The following is a 15,339-nucleotide window of genomic DNA, read 5'->3' on the forward strand; positions in this document are numbered from 1 at the left end:
AGGATGAGGCCCAGCCCCACTGGGCCGGCTTCCTCGGCGGGCTCTGCGTGCCGGGTCCAGCCTCCGAGGCCCAGGCCGCCCGCTCACTTCCTCCTTCCAGCACCTCCTCGGGCGCCCCGCAGGGAGGCCACCATTTGATGCTCACTTTGTGCCAGGCGCCTACCCTGCCAGCTCTGCCCTCTGCCGTTAATCGGGGCTTCCTAAGCATCTCCGGGGGCTTGTGACAAGGGTGGTTCCTGGTGGGCTGTGCCACAAGGGGAGCAGCCTGTCTCAGGAGGCAGAGTCACCCCCACAACGCTGAGCTCTCTCTGGAGCTTCCAGACCAAGGGTCCCGCAGGTGTCTATGGGGCTTCACCCAGAAAAGGTGTGAGCAGGTCGGGTTCCCAAAAGGGTTTACAAAGGTCCAGAGCCTTCACCATGTCCACTGTGGTCTCCCCATCAAGGAGCAGGGCCTCAGACAGGAGCCCCTTGAGCCTGGGCAGCCCCTCCCTCTCTGGAGATCAGCGACTAAGGACGGTGGCAGGTCCAGTCCCCACTTTCTCCTCTGGCAGACTACAGGCAGCCCTCTGCTCACAGGACTAACAGGGAGGGGACAGCACGTGAGAAGCTTCTGGGGAAATCCTCAATGCAGGAGTGCATGTCCCTCCTCCGCCTGCCTCATTCAGGGTCACAGACCAGAACCCGCTCCAGGCAGCAGCCTCACCCGCCCTGGGGCATCCGACCCTCAGGGGAGTAGGGAGAGGCGGGTGGGAGGGCAGGTGCCTAGCTCCTCCTCCACCGCCCGCCCGCGCAGATCTTTAGGAAGTGGGCGGGGCGAACGGCTGGGTAACTGAAGGGGAGCTCAAGGGGCAGAAGACAGCAGGAGGGGAGGCGCTGCCCAGGCCCTCCCTGGTCCTCTGGGTGAGTGCTGCCCACTGCCCGGCACAGGCCCTCAGAGCAGGGACCCCGGAACACTGCGCAGGAACCAAGCAGAAGCACCAGCAGGAAGTCACCCACGCTGGCTTTATTCCCAGTGGCCGGCCACAGGGGCTCCCAGAGGATGCTGGAACCTTGGTGCTGCTCTCCCACCTCCCGCCCGAGGCACACTACAGGCCTTCTTATAGAGAAACGTTCCATCCACACCTTGTGGCCCAAGCTCAAGGTCTGGCCCCCAGCCTGGCAGAGAAGCCCTGGCGGCCATCATGCTGGAACCACTTGGTGGAGGTTTCTGGAGGCCTGTGGAGGCTGCTCCCTGCACAGTGACCTGTCCTCCGGCTCCGAGGACGGACGCCTGACTCCCCGTCATCGCCAATGATCGAGCTGCTGTTCCGGGGCAGTGGGAGCAGCCCAGAGCGCGGGGCCAGAGACCCCTTCCCCAGGATGCTCCCCTGGCAGCTCCACTCCCAGCTGGCTTGGTCCTCAGGTGTTGAGCTGCTCCCAGCTCCCCTCCCAGCTCTCATCTTGGCAAAGGGCTGGGTGAAGGCTGGGAAGGGTGAGGCACAGGGGGCAGGGCTGCTCCTCACCACCTGGACAACTGCAGGTGGCCAGTCCACTGCCCCAACTCAACCACAGCACATTGCCCGGCTCGGAGCCAGGCGGCCACCCACAAGTCCCAACAAGCACAGCCTGGTCGGCTGCCACACCCGGTTCCCCAGTCCCAGCGAAGCGTCCCCTTCCCAAGCAGCAGCCGGGGCTCCCGTCGAGGAGGCAGTCAAACAGCTGGCTTCGGCAGGCCATCGGGACCCAGGAGGTGAGCGTGAGGGTCGTCCAGGATTTGAGGCCCAGGCCCTACCTGGGGTGTACAGGAATCAATGTCAGGTCAGGGGGACAGGGAGGGACAGAATGTACCCCCCACCTGCTAGGTAAGTGAGGTCAGAAGCTAACATCTGCCTTGTCCCAGGCCTTGTCCCAGCTCCTTCGCGCAGAGCCACGTGGTCTCCCCACTGCGAGTGCCCGGTCAGTCGGCCCCCGTCACCCAGACTCAGGGTGGACAGTGAGTCCCAGGGCGGAGGTGAGACCACAGCCTGGGTGCAAAGGTCATGGAACCTGGAATAGGGCGGATCCGAGTGAAATCCTGGCTCAGCACTCTGAGCAGGAATCCTGAACCGCTCTGGGGGGGTGGGGGGGGAGGCCCAAGGGTCCCCAGGATCCCCAGCACCTGCCTATCCCAAGTCTCCACCATCCCAGTCCTGCTGTCCACCCTCAGCACCGCCCCTCGCAGGGTGTCCTTCAATGTCCACTTTGAAGGTGAGCGAGAGACTGGATGAAACAAACCGCAATGGGCCACATGCTCTGAGGACTGACGGGGCCGTCACTGCTGCTCCTCTGCTGTTAGCAAGCCGGCTTCCTGCCGAGGCAGGGCGTGAAGGGAGCCTTTCGCCGGGTGGACGCCCCTGCCCACTGTGCTGGGCCGAGGGCCAGGTACCAGGCCTCACCTGAGTGGCTATGATGTATTTGACGCCTCCCGGGGTGGGGTCCATGCCCAGTGCAGCTTTAAGCTCGTCTGAGAGCGGGGCAGGCCTCACGGGCAGCCCTTTCAGAAACCTGAAAAGGAAGGCAGGTCGTACGGGGATCCATCGACAGGGGGGTCTCAGAACAGGCAGGTCCACACAGGAAGCACAGAAGTGGCTGCTGGGCGCTGGGGGTGGGTTGTGACTGCCAATGGGCATGGGGTTTCTTTTGGGGTGATGAAAAGTTCTGGAACTAGAGGGAAGTGCTGGTTGCATGACACTGACTGTACTTAACACCACTGGTCTGTACGCTTCAAAGCGGTCAAGATGGTAATTGTATGTTATGTGTATTTTACCACAAAAAAACCTAAGCAGGGATGACCGAGGGCCTGGCTGGGGTCACGTGAGGGGACAGTTTCAGAAAACCTCTGCAGGGTTTCGGTGTCCTTTCATTCCTAGCCCATGGCTACTGCTATGCCCAGCGGGGCAGCTCTGCTTAGGGAAATGCTTCAGTGTAGGCGTGGGTCTGTCCCCGTGTCCCTCAGGACAGCGAGGATCTGCAAACCACCCCTCGGGGGACAGGGCAGTGAGATCAGAGGCCCCTTGGCCTCTGGGACTGTCCCACAGGGGGGAGGCTAGAATTCCAGCCCCCGCCCCCCAGATGTCAGTGCTGCCTCAGTGATGGTGACAGACAAGACGAGCCCACACACTTCCAGCAGGCCCAGCAGGGAGGTGTCCCCAGCTGAGAACAGAGAACGTGAGAACAGCGGGGTGGAGGGAACCCAAATGCCATTGTCACAGCGGGGCCACAGGCGCGTCCACACAGGAGTTGTGATGCTGCACTGGGGAGTGTGCATGTGATCACGGGGCTGGGACATGATGGAGATGCATCCACAATCACAGCTAGGCACACTTGGTGACACGCTGCCTGTGGTCCCCGGGGGATCAACGCCTGTTGTGGGATTCCCTGTTCAGCACCCCAATCTCAGCAGAAGACCCCGCTCCTCCCTCCACGGCCTCCCAAATGGGGGGACCCACAGGACTCACTTGTCTCCGTTGGACTTGGGGGGGAAGCTGTGCCTTACTGCAGCCACAAACTCGGCCACGGTGTTGTCCAGGGTGAAGATCACGGCGTTGGGGCCCGCATCGAATGTGTACGCCACCTGGAAGCCAGGTGGTCACCGTGACAGTCTGCATGGTGGCTGTGCCCGGCTCAGCCCCTCTCATCTGCCTCGGAGACCCCGGCCTCCCACTGCAGGGCTGGGGCCCAGACCAGCTCCCAAGCGCCGGCGGGGCCAGGCTGAGTGGGGCGGTGAGGTGAGCGAGGGGCTTCCCACACCGGTGCCCCGGAGCGTGGGCTGCGATCCCTCAGGGGGTCATGCAACCAAAACAAAACAGGCAAGATGGAATCCATGGATGCCCCGTGTGCAGCAGCGACCAGCAGGCTCTGCGAGGCTGTCACAGACACCTCATGCTGCCTCACGACGTGGTTTTACTGCAGCTCGAAGCCTCAGGAGCCCCTGCGGGTTTCCCAGTGGGTGGGGGTCGGTGCCAGCCCCAACCTGTGCCACCCTTGCCTTGGTCTGCCCGTGGTGGGCATTGAAGCAATGCACCAGGTGGATGATGCGCCTGGAGGTGTCGCTGAGGTAAGAGATGGGCGGGAAGGTGTCCAGGCAGGTGGCGTGGAACTGGTTGCTATCCTTCATGGTCAGCTGGCCGAAGCCCTGGAAGTCCCGCTCCTTGATGCAGCGGGTCATCTCTGCCATGCGTGCCGGCACCACGGCCTTGGCCCGGAACTGCAAGGCACAGCGCTTTCCGTGAGGAGCTGGCGGCTCCGTGGCAGAGTGTCAGGAGCTCGGGTTCTGGGTCAGAGCCCCAGCTCGGCAGCTCAGGCCTCAATCCCACCCCATGTCAGCATCCAGTGTCCACAGGGGCCCAGCAGAGCGGATGAGCCTTAGCTTCGAAGGACATAGCAGAGCCTGGCGTGTCGCGACGTACAGGACGTGCCCTGGGGGCTGCCTGTCCACCCTGGTGCCAGCCTTACCCTGAGCAGGGGGCTGGTCTCCACACTGGTCTGCATGCCCACCGTGCTGCCCATCAGCTTCTTCTCGGCACTCACCTGCGAGGTGGAGACAGGCTGGACCACGCCCTGAGGCCCCCAGCCCTAAACACCCAACCACCCACCCGTCCCATCCCATCCCATCCTGTCCCGCCCCTCCCCTCAGCTGGTGGGGAAGTGCGGTGGGAGCCAGGTCTCCTGACCAGTGGCCTTCTGACCGTGGCAGAGACAATGGAGCTCTGGGAATGGCCACGTCCAGGTCAGCAGCCCTTGCTGCACGGGAGTCATTCCTAACTCTCGACGAGAGGCACGTTCCTAGCACCCCAAGCCCGCAAGCCAGGGAACGCCATCCCTCCGCCCGCTCCCAGCACGGCCTGTGAGGACCCCTGGCTGCACGGCCAGTCTCACTCACCACAAGGATGAGGACTCGGAGTTCGGGCCAGTGCAACTCGGGGGCCACCTGTCGGGCGACGCTGTCCTTCCCGTCAGCCCGCTCCCCCATCTGCCACTCCACAAAGCCGCCATGCAAGCTCCGGCAGGCACTGCCCGAGCCTCGACGAGCCACCTCCGAGAGGTCACTCTCGACCCCGTAGACTCGAGCCAGGGCATATGCTGCAGGCAAAGGAGGGGGCTCAGGTGGGCGGGGGTGCCGGCCCAGGCTGAGCTTATGCCACACAAGGATGCTCCCACAGGAAATGAGAAATTCTGAGATGACGGAGCTTCGGCCACCAGCTCCCATGGTTAGCATTCACTGGCTCACCCGCCCAGCCACCCACCCAGCCACCTAGCATTCTCAGAGGTGCTCTGGACACACAAAGACCACCCGAGCCTGCAGGGCTGCCACAGATGGAACCACCCTTGGGGGCCTGAGGACTGAGCAGCGAGGGGCCAGAGAAAGTTTCTCTAAGGAAAGACACCAAGTTGGGCTCTCAGGGTGCCATCTGGGGCAGGGACCTAGGCACAAGGGCCTGAGGAACGTGCCCACTCAGGGCACCGGCAGGGCGGGGCGTGAGGGAACAGCCCTGGGCCTGGTCAAGGGTGGGATGCCAGGATGGAGCTGGGGGTCCACGAGGCAAGCTCTCTGGCCCCCGAAACTGAGGCCCTTCCTGGCCTGGTTCGCCCACCCCCTAGTCACCAAGGGTGGTTCAGGCATGGGCACATGAGCCAAGCTGGGCCACTGGTCTCAGTGGCTATGAGGACGGTGTGAGCCTGCCGCTGTGGTGACCGGCTTTGCCCTCAGGCTGGAGGCCCTGCTGGAAAGTAATCCAGCGCAGAGGAGAGCAGAGCTGGGATTTAGACAGAGAGAGATGGATTCCTAATGGGGCTGTCAGAGAGCCCGGAGCCAGCTGCACCTGAAGCCAGCTGCACTCCTTGGAATTCTGTTACATAAGTCAAGAAATCATCCCTACTTTAGGCTTAAGCTGGTTTGAGGTGGGTTTTTGTCACATACAACCTAGAGGGTCCTATACATGGAGGCCCCAGAAGATTTTAACCTTCAGAAATGTGAGGTGACCGAGGCCTCAGCCTTGTGTGGCAGGGGCTCCCTGAAGGCTGCAAGAGCATGAGGCACCACCTGCTGCGGTACAGCACTCTGGGGGCCCGGGGTCTCCCTGTGAGCACCCACCTAGGCAGGCATAGCCCGCTGCCGAGGAGGCCAGGCCTGCGGCTGTGGGGAAGTTGTTCACCGACGCGACGTGGACCTTGTAGCTGACGCTGAGGGGCAGCGGGTCCTCATCACCACTGCTCCTCCGCTTCCGGGCCAGGCGGCGGACTGCAGGGCGGGGAAACGGTCACCGGGCAGAGCCGACACTCCCTGCCCCTGGCACCTCACCTGCCGCGGGTCGGGAAGGGCAGGGGCCCCACCGAGCCCTCCTTCTCGGGGAAGGCCCAGACCCCAGCCCCAAACCGGGCCCGTGCTGACAGGCACTGCCCTGTCCCCGGGGCTCAGGGAGCCAGGTGGGGGCAAGGAGGCGACAGCACCTTCTGTGCCTAGAGCGAGGAAGGGACGAGGGGATGGAGCGGGCTTGGCCTGGCCCTGCCATCCCTCAGGGGACCCCCACTCACTCTCCCTCAGGCAGGCCTGCAGGCGCGGCTGCCCCACGTCTTCCTCCTGGCCATTTAGCCAAATCCGGTCCTCGGCGAAGTCCTTGCTGATGGCAGCCGTCGTGGTGGTTTTTAACTGAGAAAGAAAATGCGGGGCAACTTCAGGGTGGGTGCCAGCCAAGCCCCCCGTTCTGCTGTGGAGGCCTTTCCACCACGCCCCTTCACGGGCGCCCACTCAGGAGAGCAGGGAGGAGGAGGCCGAGGTGGCTGGGGCCGGGCAGTAGGGAAGGCCGGCAGACACATGGCAGGCTCGGCCCCAAGCTGGCTCACTACACAGAGTGTGGCCCACGCTTCCATCTCCCACAGCAGAGCCACAGGGCTAGGCTCGGAGAATGAGGGGACACGGACCTCCAGAGGAGACCCGGGGGCACGAGTGCGTGCGTGTGCATGTGCGGTGAGCCTTCCTAACAGGGGGGATGGAACGGACACCATTCATTGGCTGGGGATATATTGCTACCAATTGTTAAAAAAAGTTTAAGAGAAGTTTAATCAATATTTATTTCGGTGTTTATTGCCAGTCCAGTCCATACTAACCTGGTCCTGGTGCAAAGTGACACTCAGAGAGGAGTTGATGGGCAGGATCAGCTCCTCATCTCGCTTTCCCCCTGGAACAGACAACCCAAGGCAAAGGCAATCAGTTTCTGGGCCCTGCAAACCAGTGTACTATTGCCCCTGCCCACCAATGCCCCACCCCTCCCCACCTACATTCCGCAGTCACCCCTACTCCCATCCCACAGCTCCCCCATCCATCTGGACCCTGTTCTCTCACTGCACAATCTAAGTCCTCTTCCTGCTGTGCCCCAGCCTTCAGGCAGCCCTCCTGGATTGATTGCTCCCTACTTCACTGAGCTCCAGGTCCCAGAGCTGAGCTGGAGCCCAGTCCATCTCCCTGCTTCATTGATTCTGCTTCACCTTCTTTCACTCATTCAACGAATCACCTTGGAGGGCCTACCAGGCACTGGGTGCTCTTATTGTAAGGCCCTTGCCTTCTCCTCCCCAACAGGAAGGACCCCAGTGACTGAAAACTCCTCAAATCTCCCTGCCCGTACTCCCTGGAAATACTCAGAATCACCCCACTTCTGCTGAGCTCTTCCACTCCTGGCAGATCACAATAAACACAGTAAACCTTCCTGAAAGTCCAAAATTTCAAAACTCTTTATTAAGCACACACAATGTGCTGCACTTTTGTGTGGGATCTCTGGGGATGGCAAACAGCAAGAGGAGATAATAAAGACTAGTATCTGGCAGGTAATCTATGAGAGCCCAGAAAGAAACCCACATACATAGACCCAGCTGGTTTTTGACAGAACTGCAAAAGCAATTCAATGGAGGAGGGACAGCCTTCTCAGCAAACACTGCTGGAATAAGTGAACATCCATAGGCCAAAAAATGAACCTGGACCCAAGTCTCAGACCTTATACAAAAAATAACTCAAAATGGATCACAGATTTACATTTAAAAAGTAAAACTATAAAACTTTTAGAAAAAAACATAGGAGAAAATGTTCAGGATGTAGGGCTGGCAGAGAGGTCTTAGACTGGACACCAGAAGCATGATCCACAAATGGAAAAACACCGGACTTCACCAAAATTTTAAAAACTTTGGCTCTTTCAAAGATGCTGTTAGGAGGATGAAAAGACAAGCTACAGACTGGGAGAAAATATTCACAATCCACATATCCCACAAAGGATCAATACCTAAAATACACAATGAACTCTCAATATTTAATGGTAAAAAGCACACAACCCATTAGAACACGGACCAATGAGATGGAGAGGACACACAGATGGCAAATAAGCCCTGAGAAGGTGCCCAACCCCACTGACCAGCAGAAAATGCAAACAAAAACCACAATGAGGGCCGGCCCCCTGGCTTAGCGGTTAAGTGAGCGCGCTCCGCTGCTGGCGCCCGGGTTCGGATCCCGGCCGTGCACCGACGCACCGCTTCTCTGGCCATGCTGAGGCCACATCCCACATACAGCAACTAGAAGGCTGTGCAACTATGACATACAACTATCTACTGGGGCTTTGAGAGAAAAAAATAAATAAATAAATAAAATCATTAAAAAACAAAAACCACAATGAGATAGCACCACACACCTATCAGAATGGCTGAAATAAAAACCAGAGACAACACCAAATGCTGAACACCCAGATCCCATTCATGCTGTTGGTGGGAATGTAAATGGTACAGCCACTCGGGAAAACAGCTTAACAGTTGCTTTAAAAAGACTAAAGGTGCAACTATCCTAGACCCAGCCGTTGCACTCCTGGGCATTTATCCTAGAAGAACGAAAACTTAGGGTCACACACAAACCCATACACAAAAGTTTATAGCAGCTTTATTCATAATAGTGCAAAAGTGGAAACAACCAGCTGCCTTTCAAAGGGTGTGTGGCTAAGCGAACTGTGGCCGTCCACACCAGGAAACAGCACTCAGCGCTGAAGTTGAGGAGTAAGAATGCCTGCAACCACCTGGACGAATCTCCAGAAGTTATGAGTGAAAAGAACCAGTCCTCAAAGGCTGCATCCTGAATGAACCCATTTACGGACCATTCTGGAGCAGGCCGAGGTGAGCAAGACCCTCGGGGATGGACGTCCTGCGGCAGACCGTGTCCACTGAGTGCCCCGGCCCCGCGGGGGTGGACGTCCCGTGGGGACCGTGTCCACCGAGTGTCCTGGCCCCCCGGGGGTGGACGTCCGTCGTATGTCAGACTGTGACCACCGAGTGTCCCGGACCCGCGCACTCACAGTACTTGATGACAGCGATGTTCACCGGCGCGGTGCAAGTCACGGCCACAATCGGCTTCTCCGACGCCATGACCGAACAACACAGCGCCCTCCACCTGCTGCCGCCAACTGGCCAGACCCGCGCCCCCGCCGCCCTGCGGTTGGCCCGCGCGGCCACAGCTGTTCGCGCGCCGCCCAACCAGCGGCGGGTGCGGCTCACGCTCCACCTCTCAGCCAATCAGCGAGATCGAACGATGGGCTGCCGACGTTGAGCCCGCCTCCGCTGGCCGGCGAACACGTGTCGGCTCTGCGCAGGCGCGGGGATCTAGCCTGACAAGGAGTCCGTGCAGGCTCTAGCTCTGCGCAGGCGCGAGGCCGCCCCAGCAGCGGGGGCTGGCCCAGGCGCCGAGACTGCGCAGGTGCAGGGTCTGCGCATGCGCATGGCGGCACCTTCCCGCGATCGAGCCCGGACCGGGCTGAGAGGCGTGTTCCTGGCGGGCGGAAGTGTCATGTGCTCGGCACCCTGCGGGGTGGTCCTGGGCTGAGGGAGGCGGCGGGTCGTCTACCCGGGCGGGGATGACTGGGCCCTGCGAGGTCCGACACTCCTAGCTGCTCCGGTCGGGAGACTCGGGGTGACCGCGCGCAGTGCTGGCGGGGCTGAAGGGCAGGCGGCTCCTAGCGCGCCAGGACGTGGCCTCCGGGGGTCTCCCCGCGCCCGACAGACTGAGGGTCCCCCTGGCTGGCCCCCCAGAATCTCCTAGCCTGCGCCCCGCCTCCCACGGGCCCCAAGGACTCCCCACCCCACTGGCTGACCAGTGCTGCTGAGTGGGGGTGGGGGTGCTGCTAAGGGATGAGCTGCTTCAGAGATAGGTGCTTTCAAAGCCCCCCCCCCTTTTTTGTGTGTGGGGAAGATCAGCCCTGAGCTAACATCCATGCCGATCTTCCTCTTTTTGCTGAGGAAGACCGGCTCTGAGCTAACATCTATTGCCAATCCTCCTCCTTTTTTTTTCTCCCCAAAGCCCCAGTAGACAGTTGTATGTCATAGTTGCACATCCTTCTAGTTGCTGCATGTGGGAGGCGGCCTCAGCACTGCGGGAGAAGCAGTGCCTCGGTGCGCGCCTGGGATCCGAACCTGGGCTGTCAGTAGCTGAGCTGGCGCACCTAACTGCTAAGCCACGGGCCTGGCCCCAGCCCACTCCCCTTTTTAAGCTCCATATAAGCAAGGACTCTTTTTCCATGGTTGAAATGGAGTGCCACGTTTATATGTACCTTGGGTTTTTTTATTGCGGTAAAATAGATGTCATGTTTACTATTTTAACCATTTTAATGTACAGTTGTCTGGCATTGAGTACATTCCCATTGTTGTGCAACCGTCACCACCATCCGTCTCCAGAACTTTTCGTTATCCTAAACTGAAACTCCATACCTATTAAGCAATTACTCCCAATTTCCCCTTTCCATTTATAAAAATTTATTTTTAGCTTTAAAATGGTTCCGATTTCAGTCAAGATAGAGTATGCAATATGGCCAGTCCCACCCTGGCCTCAGCCAACCAGTCTGTTCCCGGAAGTATCATTGTTATCCATTCTTTGTGTATCTTTCCATCAACATTTTATGCATAATACAAGCAAATAGCTTTTTTCCCACCCTGCTTTTTCCTCGTACGAGTTTCTTGGAGAACATCCTAATTTAGTACAAAAGAGCTCTCTGGTTTTGTCGTCTAGAGGTACCATAATTTGTCCGACTCATCATCAAAAAATGAACCCCCAGCCTCCACCACTTGCTTTGAGAACTCCGACTAGTTCTCTAAAGTTCTAGGTGGATCTGCCCCTTCTGGCTCCTTGACGGCCGTGCTTCCTCTGTGGTCTGAGAAGCACTGCACCTGTTCCGAGCCTTGCTGTTCTCACACTCAGTTACATCTCTAAGGATCACTACTCTCCTCACAGGATGAATTCAATGTTGTGGGGATCCAGGGCCAACTTGGCTAGGACCAAGCATTTGCAGCTGCAGAGCACCTGCCAGCATCCTGGGAAAGGTGAGCAGGAGAGGGGAGCGGGGTTAGCGGCAGAAATGGAAACATCAACGTTTAAAGGATGTGCGTGTTCCAGACTGGTAGGAAACAGAGCTCGGTCCACACTTCGTGTGAGCACCGGTGTGAGGTCACCCTGGCCTTCCTACTTTCGAGCTTTCAAAATTATCCTTCCGTTCTCTCCCTTTTCTGGGAGAAGCTGTAGAGCCTTCTAATAGTCCCAGAACGGCAGGTCCTAAAGCCTCTGAGTCTCTTCTGAACTCTGCTGAAGTTGTGTACACTCCTCTCTGTTCATTCACAAGTCTTTGTTGGGGTCCCCTCCAGCACGGCACAGCATCAGGGGAGGCAGGGAAGGCAGCATCAGACTCTGCCCTCAGGAGGCTGACAACCGTGTTGTGGAGATAGGACGGCTCCTGAAAAGTGAACAACAGCACAGCAGAGACAGTGGCTGGAGAGGCCACAAGTGACGGCAGGGCGTCACGGGAAGACACTGTGAATGCTGAGGTCCCACAGACTCGGAGACAGGTCTGGCTTTCAGTCTGGAGAACGACACGGTTGTAACTGTGTCTCAAAAACAGATGTAATTAGTGACATGGATGAACTGCAGCAAGGACCGTCTGCAGGCAGGGAGACCCCTAAAAGGTTATCTCGGTGGTCCATGACAGCCGTCATCCCTTGCGACACAGACCATGGCGGTCTGTGATGGAAGATCTGGACCAGCAGTGGAGGGGGCAACAAAAGGTGTCTGAGGCCTCGAGGAGTGTGATGGGAGGAAGCACAAGACATGTCAAGGGCCTAGGGGTAGAGCCAGAGGGAAAAAGATGGGTAAAAGATCATGGCAGTTTCCACTCATAACAGTTCTGGAAGATGCCGACCAATCTGCAGCAATAGGAAGCAGACCACTGGTTATGGGGTGGGCCGAGGGGGCAGGGGCAGATAGAGTGGTGGGGCATGAGGAAACTTGCAGGGTGGATACGTCTGTCACGTTGATTGGGGTGGTGGCTTCACAGGTGCGCAGAGGTATCAGCGCTCATCCAGCTGTACACTTAACACGTGTGCACTTGCTTTTGGGCCAGTGACACCTCAGTAAAGCTGTTCTGACTGCTGGGATTTTATGTCTGAACTTCAAGGGGTGTGGTGATGAATTGGGGGCTCAGAGCCATGGCTGGCTTTAGGTTTATTGACTTGAACGGGCTCCCCTGTTGTCTGAGGGTTATGGACATGCTCGTTGTGTTAGAGCCATGGACGTCGTCTTTGCTGAACTGCTCATCTAAAAATGTTTGCCCTTCAGTTTTGCAACCAAAATACACTCTTTAAATCAGGCATAAATGCGTTGAAAGTGGCGTTTTGAACTTAGGCACCAGTGACAATAAAGGCAGCGAAAGATGAAGCCCCCGAGTGGGGAAGTGGAGATGAGCTTGGAGGAGGGAGGGTGTGTCACTGACAGAACGTTGAGTGTTGAGGCTCCCCTCCATCATCTAATTATTCATGTCTTCATTAATCCATCCTTGAGTGCCGGACCAGTGACATCATTTACAGGGCCCAGTGCAAACTGAAAATGTGGGCCCCTTGTTCTTCTTTGAAGAATTTCAAGATGACAACAGCGGAGCATTCATCTGAGCACAGGGCCCTCCTGCGTGGTCGTCGCACTGATGAGGAGACTCAGAAGAGATCGTTCCTGCCAGGACCTCGGCCTGAGGCCTGGCCTTGTCTGTCTGCATGGTCCCTACTTCTCCCTTTTGAGGGACATTTTTTCAGTTCTCCAGAAGCAGTTCGTGCCACTTCTGTTGTAGGCAGGTAGTAAGTCAGACATGAGCAGGGGAAGGGATAAAAGCTGACAAGTCAACAGAAAAGAAGCCTCCTCTGAGGGCCACCTAACACCCAACACAACACCCACAACGTCCTGTTTTGCAGCTAGACACGTAGCTAGTTATGAGGGGAACCCACAAATCCTGACACCTATCCTAGTAGTGAGGGACTAAAAATCCCCCGCAGCAGAGCTGGTGCACAAAGAGCCCCCACGTGCCCTGCCCTGCCCTCACCCTCATTATACTAAAATCATCATAAATTTACATTGCGGTTTTGACCCCCCTTGCAGAGGATGGATGCCATGACAGTTCTGATCGAGACCATCTAAGGGGAAAAACTCCCCCTCCCGACGTGAGGGAAGAGGCAACAAGCCAATTGGACAACCCTCTGTAATCCCCTTCATAGCCTATATAACCCACAGATTACTCAAACCTCAGGGACAGTTGCTCACCTTGGGCCTGCCCGCTCCCTCTCTCCAAGTGTCTTTTGCTTTGTGAGTAAACTCCTGCTTGAAACTTTCTTGCTTGTGTTCTTTCACAAATTCCTTTGCAACGCCAAACAAGAACCTGGAAAATCCAGCCAGCCACCCGGTAACACTTCTAGATTCCACTTGCAGCTACCCATGTCTGCCTGCTGGAGGAGGAGAGACCCGCGTTTGAGACCCCGCTCTGCCGCTGGCGGGATGGCCTCCGCAGGTCCCCGGCCTCTGTGCACTGCCGCTTCCTTCCAGCCCTTTGTTTTGGGAGCCTGCTGGCAGGTGACATTGCTGGCGGGGAGCAAGTGTTGATGGTTCCCCTTTTCTCTCCATCAGCAGAGACGGAACAGTAGAAGAGAGGATGTCTAGGTTTTTAATCCCTTCCTTGTTTATGCTTCAGGATTAGTTTCGGGGATGCACGATGGGTGTAGGGTGAGGAATTGATGCTCCAGTCAGAGCCACCAGGAAGCCTCTGCAAGGAGGCAGGGGTGATGGTGGCCACCACCTGGAGAGCTGTCACCCTGAGAGGCACTGCTGAGGAAGAGGAGGGATGAGAGAATTCCCAATCTGCTCCAGGGAGTCAAGCCACAGGCTGTTCTAAAAGTGGGAGGGATCAAGGACCCCACTCATCCTCTGAAGGAGCTGCTGTCTCAAGCAGGGAAGGGGCACAAAAAGGATTCTCGAGTAGCGGGAGGCTGCCAGGATCAAATCCTGATCCCAGCACATTGTAGCCGAGAGACTCTGGGCAGGTCAGTTCCCCTCCCATGCCTGCACCGTCCACCCCTGAAATGGGCAAGAGCGGCACCAACCTCAGAGGGTGAAATGGACTGAGTCCTGGGAAGGGTGCTCGGGGCGCTGGCGCCTGGGAGGGCCGTGTGAGTGTTGTGTTTTTAAATAAGATTTAGTAGTTTTGAAAGGAAGCTCTTAGGGGTTGAATTGTGTCCTCTGAAAATTTGTGTGTTGAAGCCATAACCCCCAGGACCTCAGAATGTGACTGTATTTGGAGATGGGGCCTTTAAGGAGGTGATTAAGTTAAATGAGGGCACTAGGGTGGCCCTAACCCCATAGGACTGGTGTCCTTATAAGAAGAGGAGATCAGGACACAGACATGCACAGAGGGGACTGTGTGAGGACACTGGGAGAAGACTGTGTCTACACGCCAAGGGGAGAGGCCTCAGGAGAAACCCACCTGCCGACACCTTGGTCTCGGACATCCAGCCTTCAGGACAGGAGACAATAACTGTCTGTGGTTTAAGCCGCCCGGGTTCTGGTGCTCTGTTACCGCCGCCCCAGCAAACTGGTACAGAAGTCATGATATACTGTGTTCCTCAGATACCCGGGAATCCCGGCACAGGGCAGGCGTGCTGGTGCATATTTAACTGTGGACAGTAACGGGGGCCTCCTCTCGCGCCTGCCCCTGCTGGCATTCCTCGAGTCTTCAGAGGTCCTCCCAGCCACATCACCCAGAATCTTGTGCTGGTCTACCTTGAAAGGTTTATGGTTCCAACAGAAATGGCTTTTGTCTTGTTGTAAACCAGCAAAACAGAACTGCGTCAGAGTGCCAAGGCCTGAGTATTAATTGAGCGCTTCCTGTGTGCCGGGTGCTGTGATCCCATTGGTCCTGCAGCCTGGCTGTTCACGGTGCCATCCACCTGGCTCAGGAGAGTCCTCTCCAGATCTACCTTTGGACCCCTTGGTCTTGCTGA

General features: G+C 57.6%; 1 protein-coding gene and 1 long non-coding RNA gene across 2 annotated transcripts; one reads left to right on the forward strand and one right to left on the reverse strand.

Annotated features, from left to right (window-relative positions):
• Nucleotides 1-654: 654 nt before the first annotated feature.
• MVD (mevalonate diphosphate decarboxylase) lies at nucleotides 655-9,448 on the reverse strand. The gene is made up of 10 exons (XM_058528452.1): nucleotides 9,342-9,448; nucleotides 7,126-7,196; nucleotides 6,553-6,667; nucleotides 6,113-6,259; nucleotides 4,901-5,100; nucleotides 4,474-4,548; nucleotides 4,007-4,225; nucleotides 3,477-3,592; nucleotides 2,415-2,523; nucleotides 655-1,771 (listed from the first exon to the last, which is right to left on the reverse strand). Exons 1-10 carry the CDS (start codon nucleotides 9,409-9,411, stop codon nucleotides 1,691-1,693), a joined length of 1,203 nt encoding a protein of 400 aa, XP_058384435.1. The 5' UTR covers nucleotides 9,412-9,448; the 3' UTR covers nucleotides 655-1,690.
• Nucleotides 9,449-9,804: 356 nt separating this feature from the next.
• LOC131396293 (uncharacterized) lies at nucleotides 9,805-14,089 on the forward strand. Its single transcript, XR_009216459.1, has 3 exons — nucleotides 9,805-9,914; nucleotides 11,267-11,355; nucleotides 13,448-14,089. It is a non-coding gene; the product is annotated as an uncharacterized LOC131396293 (long non-coding RNA).
• The last annotated feature ends 1,250 nt before the right edge of the window (nucleotides 14,090-15,339 follow it).

This window comes from Diceros bicornis, chromosome 32 (assembly GCF_020826845.1).
Source record: "Diceros bicornis minor isolate mBicDic1 chromosome 32, mDicBic1.mat.cur, whole genome shotgun sequence".
In the NCBI taxonomy this organism is placed as follows: domain Eukaryota; kingdom Metazoa; phylum Chordata; class Mammalia; order Perissodactyla; family Rhinocerotidae; genus Diceros; species Diceros bicornis.